An 18,242-nucleotide genomic window follows, 5' to 3' on the forward strand; every position below is an offset into this window, starting at 1 on the left:
AGTAGCAGCTGTTATAGAGGAATATTTATATTAAGTGCAAATGAAAATAATTATTACTTGAAGATGTCCTGCATGGCCAAAGTATGGTTAGGGAGAAGACACGCTGATTGAAGAGATCGTATTCATTGAGGGATACAGCAGACCAAATTGAGAAAACAAAAGAAAAAGTTGTTTAAGGAGTGGTTCTCACCTCTCATCCACAGTATTGGGTTTTTGTGTTCTCCATATTCATCTGCTTTCAGAACATGTGTGAAGGCCAGCAGAATTCCCATGCAAAACAGGCATTACCAAGCAGCTTTGCCAGGGGATCTCTTGAAGGGAGCCATCCCTAAGATTTGTTCAGCAGTTCCAAATGGAGCTGGAGGTGGGAGAACAGGGTTGCCAGGTGAGAGGTTGAAGGGACAAACTCCAGGTTCCTCCTGGAAAACAGCATGGGAAACCCCCTTGTGCTGAAACGTTCTTACCGTGATAAGCTCTGTAAATTGCAGATTTTATTCCAAAGCATAATGTCATAACTTCTCCTGGAGTGATACTCTGTCTCTGCTGGACTTCAGTGAAGTAAAAGAAGTGGGAAATCAGGAATGTAGATGTCTATGACCCCTGCATGTATCATCATGCCCGTTAGGCTGGAGCATGGTCAGGCCCAAGTGAAGCTGGGAGTGTGACAAGGCGGCGGTGGCATGTGTGCTCAGACTGCGAGGGCTTGGGCTGTAATCTGTAGTTGAGAACAGAAGATGTAAGAAAGATGTTTGAGAAGGCTGAAGACATGAAAGTGAGAGTCTGGATTTGGGGTAGCATGACAGGAGGAGGGTGGAAGTGGATGGGGTGGCTTGTAAGAGGCAGGAAGGTTTTTAGAGGGTGTGAGTTACAGCACGGCATCCTAATTCAGAGGAGAAAGACATGCCTTTCACAGAACTAGCGTAAAGCTCCCTCTTCACCTTGGTGCCCAGGCAAGTATGGCAGTTCCTGGAAGGAGATGCTGATTGATTTCCATTCTTTGAGCACTAACTGTTTATAGAATTCATTTGAGTTTGTGTGCATTCTCCTCGAGAATTTAAAGGATGTAATACCCTGTGAACTTTCATCTTGGAATACTCTGAAAAAATGAAATAGTAGGACCATTTCAATGTTTCTTTGGGGATTTCAAAAGCCTGGAAAAATACCTCAGACAAAACGTTCAAGAAAGATATATTTGTGACCAGATGCTGATTTGTATGACGAATCACAGGGCTTAACCAGGACTGAGCTTCATCGTGCAGGAAACTAAATTCTGGCATTCTTCTGAATATCTTATTTTTTTAAAAAAACCCACAACTATTTCTTCACCATGAGAGTTTAGGTTGTTTTTTTTTTTTTTTTTTTTTGGTTGGTTTGTTTTTGTTTTGGGTTTTGTTTTTTCTTTCCCCCCCCCCCCAAAAAACCCCATTTTTGACTGTGAGGGTGGTGAGGCCCTGGCACAGGGTGCCCAGAGAAGCTGTGATTGCCCCATCCCTGGCAGTGTTCAAAGCCAGGTTGGACGGGGCTTGGAGCAACCTGGCGTAGCGGAAGGTGTCCCTGCCCATGGCACGCGGTTGGAACTGGATGATCTTAAGGTCCCTTCCAACCCAAAACCCAAACCAGTTTGATTCTATGATTCCAGGTTCAAAGACCTGAGCTCTAGAAGTATTTTTTTTTTGAAAGCACCAGCAGCTAAAACCAGGGGGGCAAGCATTCTTGAGTTCAAATAAGCATATGGACTTGAATGAGCAGTATTAGTCATTGCTTCATCTGATAAGTAGAAATATGTAAATCTGTGTATATGTTGTTCAGTTTGAGTACATTCAACATTCACATTTTTTTGCCATAAGCTAACAATTTATCATCCATATTGACTCAATATACTCTTGTTATTAGCAGCATATACTGCAGTAGGTTTATGTAGGTTATACTAAGATGAAAATGAAGGTGGAATGATTTTAATCTTCATGTAATTATTTAACTTTCTTATCATTTCTGGTTTTGAGGGTGATCCTGACTGTCACCTTTACGATAATCAGCTAATAAATCCTTATGATTGTTACAACTTTATGCATAGCAGTAATCTGAACAAATTGGCTGCTGACAGGTGCAATAAATTGCCAAGAATGAGTGCTGTCAGAGAATAAGTTGTTTCTGTGAACATACAGGATAAGTAAATTCCATGTCATACAGTTTTATTCAGGTGAAGTTATTTGCAGTCCAGTACAGCAGGATTTATAGCATTATTTATGGTTATGAAAAATGCGTGTTTATCGTTAAAATGACATTGAATTTTACTCATATTTTTTGCCAGGAAATTGCTGTTGACATCATCTATATCTATTTTCATCAGTATTTGTAGATGATACTATCTTTTTTTCCCATCTGATGCAAATTAAGAACAAAAGACCTTGTGTATGGTATATTTGTTAAGGCTATTTATTAATTTTATCTGTAACACACTGAAATCTCCCTGAATATTGTCATGAAGATTCAAATTGATTTTTGTCTGCAAGTGTGCATGGGTACACACCATATTTATGAAACACAAATTTAAAATTGTGTTTCATAAGTATTGAGGATTTCAACTCCTAACCTGCTATGCCTTACCTGTTTATTTTTTTCATAGTAATGAAGCTATAGAGATTTTTGGGGGTGCATGTAATATAATAATGTATAATAGTTTGTTGATTAAACAGGATGACTAAAGTTAAATTACTGCAGGTATGTTTCTCTGTGTAAAATGAAGATTTTGCCTGAAGCATTAAAATCTGAAAGAGCTGCTAGCAGGCCTGCCTTTGGCAAATCCTGAGGGGTGCTGAGCATCTCTGGTTTTTAGCTGTTATTAAAGGGAGTTGGATGTAAATACTGCATCTCAAAATTAGGCCTTCAGGTATTCAACACCTTATTTATTACTATCCCTCAATATTTTAACTTCTGTTAATGCAGGGGCACTGCTGGCCTGGTAGAAAGTCAAAAACAGTTCAGTTTTGGCTCACACATCTTCAGAAACTTTCTCTTACCAGGTATTTCATATTTACGGTTCTTACTGATAGTTGTTATTGTCCACATACTGTTGCAAAATTGGTAGTATTTTCCAATGTATTCTGAAATACAGAATGGTGCACACAAGCTGGATTATGTTTATGGATTATGGGAGAAGGAAAAGTGGAGTAGCTGCCCAGATATGAGGAGCATGACAATAAGTGTAAAAAGTGGTTAGGGGTGTAAAATAGGTATTTGTGAGGATTTGTGGAAAGTTGGAGCTGTGTGAAAGCTCTTGCAAAGCTGCTTGGACCAACTAGTGAGGGGAGAACCATGTAGGAAGACGTGATGTTCATCAAAGCAAAGTTAGTTTTGCTGCAAAGAAATTGCACTTGTGACACGCTAGCAGCACTTGCCTGTGAGTGTACGGCTGTGCCACAAGTACAACAAAGGAAATACCAGCACACAAAAGGTCTGCAACTGCTTTTGTTCTGTCTGTGCAGTCTTCAAAGTAAATCCGTTTTGCATTGTGAAGATCTGTGCTTAGGAAGATGTTAATTGGTCATTTCAAATTCTCCAGCAGGATTTTGTGGCATGGGCTTGCTTTCAGCAAGAAATAAATGCTTGACCGTATTCAGGAATTGCTCATTGACCAGTGACATTGTCCTGTATTTCACGTAGCGATCATATTTCTGTTGCCAAGACTGATGTATCCCAAACTGCAGAGCTCTTTCCTGCTTTCCATGTGTTGCTCCATGAAAGCACCACTTCCCAGGTCCTGCTGAGTTCTCCCAGCTTTCCAGGGATCCTCTCCAGCTTCCTTGGAATCCGCTCCGTTTTCCCAGTGACCTTCTCAAGCTTCCTGGAGATCCCTTCCAACTTCCTGGGAATCTTCTCCAGTTTCCTGGCATCCTTTCCATCTTCCCAGGGATCCTTTCCAGTTTCCCAAGCTCGCCACCACTCTCCCCCCTAGTCAGTGTCCTACTTAGCCAAGTTAACAGTCTCCATCTCCTTTGGGAGATCTCCTGGTTTTCAGTCTGTTGCCGCTATCGACCACCAATCACAAGCATCATATAGGATCTGTCATTTTATTTCTTTCTCATTATCTTTACACTTAAAAATTCCGTGCTCTGGTTCTTCCAAGAACTTCATGTTACCGTGGTCCTGTCTCCCTGAGCTGTGTCATTTTCTGTTGGTGCTTTCTGTTGGAGAATTTCCCCTCTCTGTTTGTTTTTTGGTTTTAGTGCAACATTGTACTCTGCTCATAAAGGATATGGAGTCTCACAGATTGCAGCAGTTTATGCCTTGCTGCTTCTGATGTGTGTCCAGCTCAGTTCTAATTGCGGAATCCCACAGTTTCCTCTCCCTGGCATCCTTTGGAGCAGCATAGACCTGGATCACAGCGGAGTTAAAAGGCTGTCTTCCTGAACAAGTCATGATGATAATTAAGTTGCCTGGGTTGTAGCCAAGTGGTGCTTTTCTGTCCCTATCACTTAGGATTGTTCCAATTCCTCTTTTATGCTTTATTTTGTCATGTGAGAAAATGATCTCGCTATCTGCTGTCTCTCCCTTGCCTGGCCACCTGGCTTTTAAGAGACCTTCTATGTCATGTTGCTACCTTTGTAATTCATTCATTAGCGAGGATATTTCACCAGGGTGCCAACGCGGTCTTACATTCCAGGTTCTGTAAGAACTAGAGAGAGGAGGTGATTTTTACCTCTTAGACATGCTGATAATAAAATACTACATTTAGTTCTGGCTTCCACACTTCAAAAAGGATGCAGGAGAATCTCACTGGATCAGAAAAGTTACAAAAAGTCATTTGAGGGCTGTAGGAGATGTGTTCCGAGGAAATGTATAGCGAGCTGAAGGTGTTTAGCATATCAAAAGGAAGATCAAGAAGAGATATGATTTTGGTATATGAGTACCTTCACTAGAAGAAAACACCGAGCACTAAAGGCTTTTTCAACAGAGTAAAGGAAGGCTTAAAAAGAACCAAAGGGCAGATATATTCAAATTAAAAATAAATCAGAAATCTATTTCTAACAGTTTGGGCAATTAGAACATTGAACACAGTTTCAGAGAAGTGGTGGATTCCCCTTGAATCCTCAAATCTCCTTCCATGGGAGCTGTACACTGTTTCCACAGTGACTTTTCTGCGATACTTTGGTACACAAGCTTGAGGCACTTGTGTTTTTCTCCCTCCTGATCTCCCAAGACCTGAAAATCCAGATCTGCCAGGTGCTTGATAATGCTTATGTGCAGAGCTGCTCCGAGATGTGCCTCCATAGCTCTTCTGGAAGAGTCAGCCAGCCAGAGCCCCTGCATACCACTTCCAGTGCTGACACAAGTCAGGCACTGCAGGGACCATACAGTGCAGAGCAGTGGAGAGATGCAAAATACTCAAACTGCACTAACAAATAAAATTCCCTGAAATGCCATTTACAGCCATGCTTGAAAAATGTATCTGAGGAGTTAATGGCTAATTCTAATGGCTTGGGAATGTTGGTTAATGATAAACTGAACATGACAGGTAGCATGAGCGTGAGCCCAAAACCCCGCTGTGTGCTGGGCTGCATCCCTAGAGTGTGAGTAGCAGGTCGAGGGAGGGGATTCTCCCCCTCTGCTGCGCCCTGGGGAGACCCCTCTGCAGTCCTGCCTCCAGCTCTGGGCAACAACACAAGAGGGACGTGGAGCTGCTGGAGTGAGCACAGAGGAGGCCACGGAGATGCTGCGAGGGCTGGAGCAGCTCTGCTCTGGAGACAGGCTGAGAGAGCTGGGCTGGTTCAGCCTGCAGAAGAGAAGGCTCCGGGACACCTTAGAGCAGCTGCCAGCCCCTAAAAAGGCTACAAGAAACCTGGAGAATGGCTCTGAACAAGGGTCTGTAGGGACAGTACAAGGGGAAATGGCTTAACCTGGCTGAGAGGAGATTGAGATGAGCTCTTAGGCAGAAGTTCTCCCCTGTAAGGGTGGTGAGGCCCTGGCACAGGTTGCTCAGAGAAGCTGTGGCTGCCCCATCCCTGGCAGTGTTCAAGGCCAGGTTGGACTGGGCTTGGAGAACCTGCTGTAGTGGAAGGTATCCCTGCCCATGGCAGGGGGTTTGAACCAGATGGTCTTTAAAGTCTTTAAGACCTTTTGGTCTTCCAACCCAAACCATTCTATGATTCTGTGGCTTCAGGCTGGCTTTTTCACAGATGGAGAACTTTTGCTTTCAGCAGAACCGTGTAAATAGGAATTCCATAAGAAACTGAATAGTCCATAGTCACTATTATCTCCTGCTTTGTGAGAGCTGCTGGTTGTATGCAACTTATGGCCTCCTCAAATGGCTGTAATTTTTCATGGTCCTCAATTTGAGAATGCAAGACAAAATTTTCTACCACAACAGTCTCATTCTGGACCACATTCTGGTAACATTCAAATTCACCTTCATCCTCAAAGCATCTTTGTTCTCCGTGGGAACAGTTGTTTGTGATAAATGTCTGTTAACAGAACATCTTAACTGATGCGAAAGTCAAAATTGCTAAAGCTTTAAAGCTTGGAATACTTGTATATGCTCTAAGTAATATGTAAAGGGGCATTGTCAACTTGAACTTTCCAAAGATATTTATCTTTAGAAATTTTTTGTAAACTTCAGGGCTTGTAAGGAAACTAATCCAAAAAAGATTTGGTGAGTTTCCTACTGATGTCTGTAAAGATTATTCTAGGATAGGGTTAGTGCTTAGGTATTGCCTCAATAAAACCAGGCTTCTTAGAAGCTGCATGTCCTGCAAGGCAGAGGAGGGGACTTGGCGCAGAACAAGAAAGGTACTTTCACCCAATGGTGTACACACAGAAATGTACTCAACCTGCATTTCCATGAAGAACAATGGTGACACTCCTTAATGGAATAGCAGAATGGTTTGGGTTGGAAAGGACCTTAAAGCATCCACTTCCAACCCCCTGCCACGGGCAGGGAAACCTTCCACTAGACCAGGTTGCTCCAAGCCCCTGTGTCCAACCTGTCCTTGAACCACTGCCAGGGATGCGGCAGCCACAGCTTCTCTGGGCACCCTGTGCCAGGGCCTCACCACCCTCACACAGAAGAACTGCTGCCTAAGAGCTCATCTCAGTCTCCCCTCAGTCAGGTTAAAGCCATTTCCCCTTGTCCTGTCCCTACAGGCCCTTGTCCAAAGCCCCTCTCCAGCTTTCTTGTTGGCCCACTTTAGTTACTGGTTTCATCAAGTTATCTATGGGCCCTTAGAGGATATTTTTCCTGTTGAAATGGTTAAGGCTTGTGATGGAAGAAGCTTCCAGATAACTCCCTACCTGTTGTATGGTTTTAGGAAATACCAAGCTGGTGATGGAGTGTTCATGGAGATCTGTCGAGCAGACAGTGGTGACATGTTTCTCAGGTCTTCTGTTCTAGATGTACTATTAGGAATATTTTACAGATGTAGTAAAGGTGCACAGGTAAAACCAGTTGTTTCTTTTGGCCTAAATAAAAAATAGCAAGCACTACTAATGTTACAAATGTCCTGTAACTTCAGGAATTGGAGAACTTGGAACTCTGATGTAAAACATGTAATTTTACAGTCATCACAGTTTTCTGATGCATGTAGGTTTTTCTGTTCTGGTGGGGGTAGCTTTTCTTGCCTATTTTTGAGTGAGAAGTGGATTATTTCTACATTACTTCTGTGATAGTGACTTTCAGATTTTTTTACTGACTTTAAGAGAGTTTAGTCTGACCCTTTCAATGATTATTGTTTAAAGATGTAATATTGTTGCAGAGATGTATTTTTGAGTGGTATCTGTTATGATATCAACTATCAAAGAATATTTAAACCAGGGGCATCTCCAGCTTTGAATGCTTGATTCCAATATTTTTTATCTCAGGGAGGACTTTATACACCTTACTGCAGCCTAAATAATAGTTTGGCAGTCTATGTACATGTTTGACACTTATATTGACCATCAGTCTGCACTAACAACAGCTTTAGTCTTTCCTTACAGTTGTTAATTTCATTTCTCACTCCTTATCATTGAAAGTGTTCAACATAAAAGGTAAATATAAAGCTCAGAATTCTGTGTCAGTTGAAGGTTTTTTTTCATTGTAAAATAATTGAACCTTGTTACTCAATGCGCTTTGCAGTAGTTTAATTTTGACAGCTGCACTACAGACAATAAATTAAAAAATAAATAAATAAATAAAAGGAAATTTTCCTGTAGCAAATTTCATCTGCCTGTGATAGCACAGGACCCGTTTTATGAGGCTGCATTTATTCTCATAATTGGCTATTTCCTGTCCTTAAATGCCTATTTATTCATGTCTGCCACTTTTTTCTCAGTTTATTCGCCCTGCGGTCACCACGCTATCTTTCTCTTCAAAATCAATTGGCATTTTATGAAAAGAATTTGCTAGATGTTTAGTTTAGTGAGAGTGGCATACAAAACATGCTTGTCACATTAGATAAACCCTGTTGAAAGCAGAGTATTCAGTGACTTAACTGTATATAAAATATATTCATTTACTTTATTTCGATACTGTTATTGTTTTTATTTAGAGTAATAAATTGGCAAAACATTACTGGGGGATGCTATCAGAAGTATTCCAAATAGTGCTTTTTCACAGAAATTCCAGAGCAGTGCACGGTGGCATTACATTTGACATAGGTGTTCAATTTCTCAGCATGCTCAGAGTTGCAGTCTAGGGAAGTTGAAATTAGTGAATTATACAAATTAAAATATTTAAACTTCTAAGCTGTGCACAGACTAATGACTCACCCTAAGGTATTCTTGTTCTAATTAAAAGCTTGTGGACAGCCCTTTGTAAGCAGTGATACTCTTTTCCTTTCAATGCTCTACCTTTTATTTTTAAAGGGGTTGCAAAGCTATTTCTGCTGGCTTGCACTTACAAAGCCATTCTTCGTTAGGTCAGTGTACAGTACAACCAGGGTTTATTCAGAAGGGGATCAAGAGGGGTGGATTAGCTTCAGCCACTCTGTGCAGTTATAAGCAGTCGCTGCTCATTACAACGTGAGACATCTTATTACACAGGGGGTTGTGGCATTGGATTTTATCCTAGATGCCTGCATGAAGCTTTGACCCCAAGCCATGCACAGCTTACTGCAAGAGAGCTGAGCCTTTTGGGTGGTGCTTCAGTCCTTGTTCTCTATGCTCAGTCATGCCAACTCCATCACAATTAAGTCCGTACAGATTTTTAATTTTTTTTTTTTTTTTTTAGGATTTTTACTGTTTTTAGATTAATGGCATCAAAAATATTCACATCAGAACTTCCATTTTGTATTTATACAAGAGGTGTAATTAAAAAGCACAATTTGCATCCAAAGCTGGATTTTTTAAAATTCTCTTTGGCTGCATTTGAGTAAGACACATTAATTAACCTTGTTTCTAGTGTCTACATTCTTTTTGATATTTAGTGTTCACAGGGATAACAGGTTGTAGCTTTAAAAAAACAGAAAAAAAAAGTAAAGCAAGTGGCAAAGGTTGAAGCTGAAGAGAAATCCTTCCACAAGCTGGGAAGGAGTGGGATTTCTGCTTATTTTTTCTGTCTGGCTGAATGCAAGTAAGCCAGTGTGCTCTGGTTTGATGTGAAGAAAACTGCATGCTGATGGAGAATGTTTGTTCGTAGGTGCCAGGTTGACCTGTCGACCCTGAGTAAAGAGCAAACCCACAAGCTGGAGATGCCGCTGGAGGAGGGAGAGGGATACCTGGTGCTGCTGGTCACTCTCACAGCCTCAGCTGCAGTCACTATCTCTGACCTCTCCGCCAACTCCCTGGAGGACCAGAAGGAGCGAGAGGAGATACTGAAGAGATATGTATGCAGTGCTTCTCTTTTGCCCTTTGCTTGCAAAACATTTGGTTATATAAATAATAACTAGTGGGGGAGGAAAAATATAAATGTATCTCTTATATTGTTACCACATTCAGCCAGTGACAATTATTTAAGCTAGTTACTAGTGTTACCACGGCTGGTACAGTTAACATCAAGAAGGATACAAATCCTCTTTATACAACAGGCTTTTTAACATAGTGATTCAGCTATTTGATGGGGTTAAAGAAGTTAGTTTTACTGCCTTGCAGATAATTTTACCAAGTACAAAATAACTAAGGGGTCAGTCAGTGACTGTATGCTTTCCAGTGAGTGTTTACTCCAAATGGTTTGACATGCCAGTAGTTTTCAGCTTTTTATGAGCATCTACTAAAGGGCAAGAAAACTTTTTTTTTTTTGCCTGTACGTTAGAGGCTGGAGCAGTATTTTGTGTCATCAAAATAATTGTTTTAAACAATATTTCTATTTCAAAATATTCCAAAGCAAATTATTTTTATTTTCCAGAATCTCACATTACTCAGAATCTGTGTAGTTTTATCAAAGCAACAGAGAGGGGAGCTCTTACTCCAGCATTCGCTAATACCTAAATCACTAAAAGTAACTGTCTCACTATACATGGAGAAACAAAAAAAAAAAAAAAAAGAAGCAGCAAAGCTATTTCCACTTAAAATTACAAAGCTTTTATTGTACAATGCTGCCAGGTGTTTAGAAAGGCTTCTCTAGACACTCAGACATTAAACCAAGCTCTGACTAACAAAGAGCCGCTTAATTTTATTTTTTTTTTTTAGATTTTAAAATATTCCTATTCCATGACTGACATCCTTTCAATAACTGAATTTAATAAAGATGTACCTTATCAGGCTGTGCAGATAACATGAAGTGCTAGTACTAATGCTGTACAATATTCTTCAAACAGATTAGCAGGATGTGCGCTTCAGCAAATTTATTCTGGCTATCTCCACTGAATCAGCTGTCTGCTAATGCTTGTACAACTCATACACCAATAGTGTTATCATAAACACAGTTTAATAGAGGTGACTTAGTGAGGCTAAACATAATATTCCTAAACCAACTGAGAGCTAAGTTATTGTGCACCATCTTTGAAAAATAATTACAAGTAAGAGAGTTATTGCACATTTTGGAATTCACATAGACAGCCTGTGGTTGTCAGACTAGACCTTAATAAATATAATAAATTTCTGGTGGATACGTTTTTGAAGTGACATACTTCCTGCTACCAAGTGCAACAGTACCGTATTTCTGTGGATTATTGTGTGTGGTGATATGGCAGCCAAGTGATACTGATAGTTTTGATAATTTCAGTAGCAGTATAGAAACATGCGGCAACTGTGTATTATTAATTGGTTTTCCTAAAATTCTCAAATTTTTTTGTCGCCAATGTAAAGCAAAATTATGCGATGTAAGATCAATCTACTTATTTCTGTTTCTTACATATTCAATGGATATGTGTATTTTCTTGTTTTTACATTACTGTAAGCATTTGAAAACATATTTTTTGGAAGATGTTCATATTGCAGAAGCATGAGTTTCTCATTATGTGTTTTGGAAAATTGTACTGTCGATGTACCTTTGTGATAAATGTTACTGTTTTTATTAAAATGACTGGTGGGCAGCAGAAGAAAGAAACGATAAGGATTAATGAAATTCAAGTAGTTTATTTTTACTGATGTTTGATTTGTCTTTGGTATTCATCTCTCTCCTTCAGAACTGATACAAAGGAAGAGTATGCAATTAGCAAGATGTACTTTTCACTATTGAGTGGCTGTATTTTGGGGTTTCTTTTTTGTCTTCTTAAAAAAATCTAGCTACAATTTGAGAAATGTATTTTGCACCCTTTCTGCAGCCAAAAAGCGTTAATGAGCTGACCTTGCCATCAGATCAAATAGCCTTGGAAAATGACTCTATTACTGTCATTTAACCATTTGTAGCTGAACATCAGAGCCTTACAAATTAAACAGGCATTACTGTTTGAACCATTATTTTACCACAATTGTCTGAAAAGATTAATTCCTTTTGGGGTGAGGAGGGGGGGTGCATTAATGGGTACAGACCAAGAGAGATTGTATGACCTTTTCAGAACGGGTGTGCTGAACCCGTGGTCCCCCTTGTCACAGTTTAAAAACCAGAGGAGCTAGTTTAGAGAAGAAGTTGTTAGCATTCCATTTTTATTATGACATTTCACAGTTATCCGATTTAATGTCCCTTGACCAGATTGTCCACCGTGAGACGATGGGCTTGAAATGTTATTTAGAGCATTGATAAAAGGTGAGCAGTTCTAAGATGACAGCGAGTCATAAGGCTGGTGGTGTGACATTAATTTCCTCCATAACAGAGATGGAATAAGACGTCATGGTGACAAGCTGTCAATCAGTACTGGCCCCTCAGTGTATCTTGATGCTATAGGATGGGGTATTGCTTCTCCCATAATAGAGCTGAACTGAGATGCTCTCCCTGACAGCTGCTGCAGCCATACAGAAAATATATTATACAGCCTTTCATTAAAGAAATAAAGAGGACTCATCTCCAGAGCATTTCAATCTTTTCCCATCTATTGAGGGCTGAAAAGATTCACAGCAAATCGTGGATTCCTCTGCTATGGAAATTTCAGGCTTCAGGAGCCATGCACGTTTCAAGGCCTTCAACAATAATCATAAATAAGAAGACAGAATATCATCTGATAAATCGTGACTTAAAGTTATGTATTTAAAGTAATGTATTAAAGTAATTTGCTTCTCCCGCAGTCTCTGCCGTGGCATTGTACACATTTCCAGCAGTCTCTGCAAGTCATGATGTGCAGTAAATGAATCTAAGCCAGCTGACTTGCTGAAACTAAAAGTTCAAAAATAATTATTCTGCGGGATGCTGACAAAGGTAGCAAAGTGAAATACAACACTGGTGCCTTTTGGCAGAATAAGCTGACCAGAGTGAAATTTGGAGAAAAGGGGACGGTACGGCACTGCAGGAGGGAAGGCAGTCACTTGACCTGTTCTGTGTTTGGCTTTTGCTTTGTTTTCTTTCTGCAGCGTGGTGTTTGTTTTGTTCATTGGGAAACTTGGGTGAAACAGAGAAACGTTTTTGTAAATCCTTTTAGTTTCATCATGGTATTGGAGCAGAATTATCCCTGTTGTGGTACCAGTTCTGATAAGAAGCATCCAAACCTTGATTGTTACTACAATAAATGAGGGATGGTGCCAAGATGCTTTTGAATTTTAACAGTGCTATCTGTAACACTGTCTCTGCCACCTTCAGTGTGTAAGCACACAAGCAGAGGGTTGAGTGCTGATTAAATTTGACTGACAGTATTTTTAAGCTGTATTTCTGGTGATTAACGTATTAAAAATTATAAAAATATTATTAATCATTATCCCATGATAACATGCATGCGTTCATATGTATGTAGCATGTGGGGTACTACACTAAACTGGGTTCCTCTGTTCCATATACCAAGGTCAAACCTTCACTGTAAACAGTAGATGGTCAGTTGGGGCTTGTGAAATTAGTATGAGATGATTTAGCTGTTAGAATTGTCTTACTAATGCAAAGATGGGGACGCATATTATATCCCTTTTAATGGATAGGTTATCTATGCATAAACATACTGTACCTTTTGCAAGATGACATTTATATTTCATTTAAAGAGTGCTTGTGGTTTTCAGATCAGTGATGTTGTTTATTCTGGTCTTCTGTAACAGTTGATTTTGCGTTCATAGTAATTTAAAGAACTGTTGACCTGGTGTTTTATCTGATGTGCGTGTTTTCTAGAAATCTGGACATCATCATAAGCAGTGGAAAAGGTTTCACCTGCACTACATTGAAATTTTAGAAAAGGCCACAGGCATTAAATGCATTAGTCGAGATTTTAAAATACTTCAACATAAAGATACATGCTAGCATTTATGAGCAAGACTTGCAAAAGCAACCAAAAATTAGGCCACATAAAAATACATGATTTAAAATTAATTTGAAAATCTAATTTTAGTCTTCTCTTTTGGAGTTCCTCCCCTAGGTTATCTAAAACTGAATGATAATAACAGGTTGGTTGTTAATTAATTGCAGATTTAAAGTTGCACTCAATATTCTATCATTTGAAATTCTGCAGCTATTAAAATATTTTTGAAGCTAGATCTTGGGAATTTTAGCGTTTCACACCTAACCGGTGCAGTACTCCCAGACTGTTACTTCTAGTTATTTGAAAAAAGAGCAGCAACAGAACACATTTTCCAAACAGCTTTCTAAACTATGTTAGATGAATAAATGCAAGTGTTAGCCTACTCTTTAATTTTTAATTCCTCTGTTTAATATCTGTATATATTGCTAAGATGTATGTTAAAAAAGAAAAAAAAAAAAAGATTTATAGTAAATGCTTTCTGCCATGGAATTAGAACCATCTTTATGTCTTTTTTTTTTCTTATATAAATATATTTTTGCACATGATTATTATGAAATTTGCATTGTTAAGTCCTCTTTTGATTGTTTTTGCTCTTGTTATTTGCAAGCTAGATGAAAGCTTGCATATAATAGTCAACTACAATAAAAAACCAACATTGACCCTAGGTCACTGTTCAAAATTTTGTTGGAGCCATCAAAGTGAAAAATAAAAAAACCAGAAAAAATAGAAAAATAGAAAAAGTAGAAAATGTGAACATAGATCTTACAAAAGTATTCAGGAAGGTGAACTGTTTCATTGTATTAATTTCATTAATACACTGATACAGTTTAAAATTTTGATGGACAGTTGTTCGTGGGGATTAAGGCAGTAGAATTGGTGATGTATTTAATAATTCATATTCTCGTTTTTCCTTTGCATTTTTTGATTGGGAATTTAAAGTTACAAAATACTGAAAGAAACAGACAACTATACCTTCTTCAGAAAATCATGTTTAGAAGTATGGGTATGTTAGACAAAATTACACTAACATCTGGGCTGGGGAGAGGACTATTAATATTTCTTTTGGTTTGTCTTTTTTGCAATCCAGAATTGTTTTTCTTTTTATTCTTTTCTAGAGTCCAATGATGATGTTCCATAACATGAAGGATGTGGGATTTCTTCAGGTGAAGGTCATCAGAGCAGAAGCATTGATGGCAGCTGATGTCACAGGCAAGGATTCATTTAGTTTCTGTGATAATAAATATTGTAAGAAGACTGGACCTTTTTAGAAGTGAAACATATTGTGTTTAAAACAGAAGTTTATTTAAAGATTATTGTCTTCACAGATCTCAGCCTCACCTTCTGCTCATTAAGAAGAAAGCCTGCAAACAAACAAAACTTTTATAAGCAAGGCAGCAAGTCACTCTAACACTAGCAGAACCCTACATAGGTTACTTCTCCGGAGGGTGATATATACATTTTTCTCCATCAGAGGTCCTCGAAAAAATACATAGAAAAGACTTATTTTTCTAGTAGACAAAAAAATACAAAACTATCCAAATTAAAGATGAATTCCAGAGGACTAAGCAAATGAAAGGTGCTACATTTAGATACAACTTTAAATTTGTTGCCAAAAGAACAGCTTGATATCCGACAGATATTTAGCAAAGCTGTGGTTGATTTCAGACATTTCAGAGATTTTAGAGACTTCAAATAAATGCAAAATAAATGCAGCTTCCTGTAACTACTGCTTGTCTGTTTAAGAAAGGAAATAAGAAAATCTTTTTTTGTTTTCTGTTTTTGTAACATAAGCTGGATGGATAATTCAAACTTTTGCTTTTCAAAATAAGAAAAAGTATTTCAGCCATACTGGCCATATTTCTCCAGAAATGTCCAGATTATCTCCTGTAAGTACAATCACTATCACACTGCACAAGTTGAATGGAGCAAAATGAGCTGCTTCTGTGTCAGAAAATAGCCATCTCTGCTTTTAAAAAAAAGTTAGAAAAAAAAAAATTATACTAATCTAGCTGGTTTAACTGCAAATTGGACATTGTTCTGTTACAGGATCAGAAGTAGATATATAGCAACATATTCACTTTTTAATAGTTTTTTGTGAATTAGCATGAGCACCAGTATGTTGGTTTTTTTTTCCTCAGCCAAGTTAGCAGCAAAGATTTTGTTGCTAGAACTGATCATTCAGTTTGTGGCACAGAAAATAACAGATTCTGTTTTCAGGGAGATTGGAGAAATGCTTCTAAAGATTCCTCACTCTGCTTTGACCTTTTAATCCAATGTGGTCTGAACAGAGAGAGAGATTAAGTTATTCAAGGGCAAATGGGATAATTCAGTCCCTGACCTCGTTCAGTCTTCGACTTTTCCAGATCAACATGTCATTTGTGCTGGTTGAACAAATTTTTTGGAAATACATTTGATTCAATTAAAGATGTACAGAGCTACCAAAAATTTTCAGACATGTCATTTACAATGGCAGTCAGGAAGGTGGGGAAGAATAGTCGATACCTTCCCATGTCCCACATATTCTGTTCATTGGCAAGAAAAAAACGTTTGTATGGCAGATGTGGTTTGTAAGATGGCTGTGTATTCCAGACACTGCATAAATCATGTATTTTGGAAAAAATACCTGGTATTTTGGAAAGAGGTTTTATTAATTGCTGCAGTAATTTATATTTACTTTTAGTAACTTGTGGGTATGTACAGATCATTCATTTCAGATTGAACTTTGACTAGTAATTTTTAGAAATAAAGTAGCCATTTGGTGATTCAAATTTGGGTTGCAAAAATAGTTTAAAACTGGAGCCTCCACCTTTATTCAATGGGGCAATGTTATTAGTCAGTGTAGAGAGCACTGTCACCAGTGGTATAAATTACACGACTAAGGATTGCTTCCTAAGGACTAGTTTGCTCTTCTTACTATGTTGTTTTTTCAGAGTTAATCTTTTGCCCTGCCCGGAGTCTGAAAAGTAGCTGAAACACCTGTATAGTACCTTTGTGGTTTGCTCTGCTTCCTGTCTGCTGGATGTATCCCATTTCACTTTCAGGAATCTTTTCATGTGAAGCAGTAAATTAAAATTTATTAGTTTGGGCTGGGTGGATTTTAAAAATCCTTAATATTCCATCATTAAGCATAAGTATAGACAGAAAAAGATTTCTGTAATCTTTTAAGTAGTCATCAATCTTGCTACAGTTGCAAGGATTTTTTTTTTTTCTTTTCAAAATGTGAAATTTTTCTATTGTTACCATACATTCATTGAGCAGCGTTGTAATACTGTATTAACTCTGCGTGAATAAAGAGTAATTGAGAGTCCCATTGAATGAATGAGTAAAAAGCACAAATTACTTTTTAATGAAACCCTCAATTCTTCTCCTTTCCTTAGAAAGTCCGTAGCCTTGTTCGACTGAATGCTACTACAGTAGGTCACTTCAGTTAAGCCCCTAATAAACTATTGACAGTCAAGGGCAGTTTTTTCTCCAGTCTCAATAGCCCGGTGCTGGACAGTGCATTTCAAATTAAGGTTAGTACAGATATATTTTTAAAAGAAAGAGATTAAGGGTGGGTGGTTCATGCCTCAGTTTACAAACAGCCCCTTCCCCCCATACAAACGTGTTGAACAAGGTGGCAAGGTGGGCTGGAATTAGGGTGGAGTTCTGGACAGGGAGCAAGTGGGCACCACCAGTTTGAAAATGGGGCGCTGCTCGAACATGCCAGAACTGAGTTTTAAAAATACCCCAGAAAAGAATAAAGTGAGATCTCTCCTCAGTCAGCCTGCTTGCATGGAAGTCTAAGAAAGGGAGGAGCACTTGAAGGGTTGAGAGATTCCCCACCAGTGCTTGAAAGCTGACCTTGATTGTGGGGAGAGCTGTAAAATACGGTGTCTTCCAGGACTGGGGCCTTTGAGGGAATTGCCAGGTCTATGAGGATGTTTCCTCTGCAAAAGCAGCATCTTTCCATGGTCAAAACACAATTCTAGGGCTTCCACTAACGCAAAATTATGTTTTGTTGGAAATTGTGGCCACAGCAAATACCCCTGTCTGGAAAATATGGGGAGTTTTTTTAATTATTACTTTTTTTTTAACAATAAGGTAACAAATGGAGAGACATGGAGCATGGAGTTTACTTTTTTCTTTTCTTCTTGAGAGGGAAAGTTTCGTTTGACTCTTCCATTGTGTGTTAGCTGTTCACTGTAAGGCTATTTTCTCCCTGAAATCTCAGCTAAAAAAGTTTTATATCCCCCTTTCCCCACAGGAATCTTTGCTCGTTTGTGGTTACTCTGGAACACATACAGACCTTATTGAGGGTTCAGCTGCTTGCGGAACCCTGGCATCGCAACGTGTGCCTACAGAGGTGCCCTTTACACCAAGAAATATGTGATGGTGCAGTAAGATGTAAAGCATAATGGGCTTACCATGCCAGTTAGCCTCTGAAACCATATTCTGTTCACCTAACCTCTATGAGTTTTGGAGAGCAATAGACCCTTCATCAGATCCTAGGAAGAAGTGCTTCCCTGTGAGGGTGGTGAG

The 18,242-nt window shown here is 38.9% G+C and overlaps 1 protein-coding gene across 3 annotated transcripts in view; it reads left to right on the plus strand.

Moving 5' to 3' along the window:
* MCTP1 (multiple C2 and transmembrane domain containing 1) overlaps nt 1-18,242 on the plus strand; it is a 249,559-nt gene that overhangs the window by 120,415 nt on the left and 110,902 nt on the right. For all 3 annotated transcript variants that reach the window (XM_030470381.1, XM_030470382.1, XM_030470383.1), the window contains 2 exons: nt 9,611-9,797; nt 14,837-14,930. In XM_030470381.1, coding sequence (XP_030326241.1) covers nt 9,611-9,797; nt 14,837-14,930 — 281 coding nt within the window. The remainder of the gene's footprint in view (nt 1-9,610; nt 9,798-14,836; nt 14,931-18,242) is intronic.

This window comes from Strigops habroptila, chromosome Z, assembly GCF_004027225.2.
Source record: "Strigops habroptila isolate Jane chromosome Z, bStrHab1.2.pri, whole genome shotgun sequence".
Taxonomy (NCBI): domain Eukaryota; kingdom Metazoa; phylum Chordata; class Aves; order Psittaciformes; family Psittacidae; genus Strigops; species Strigops habroptila.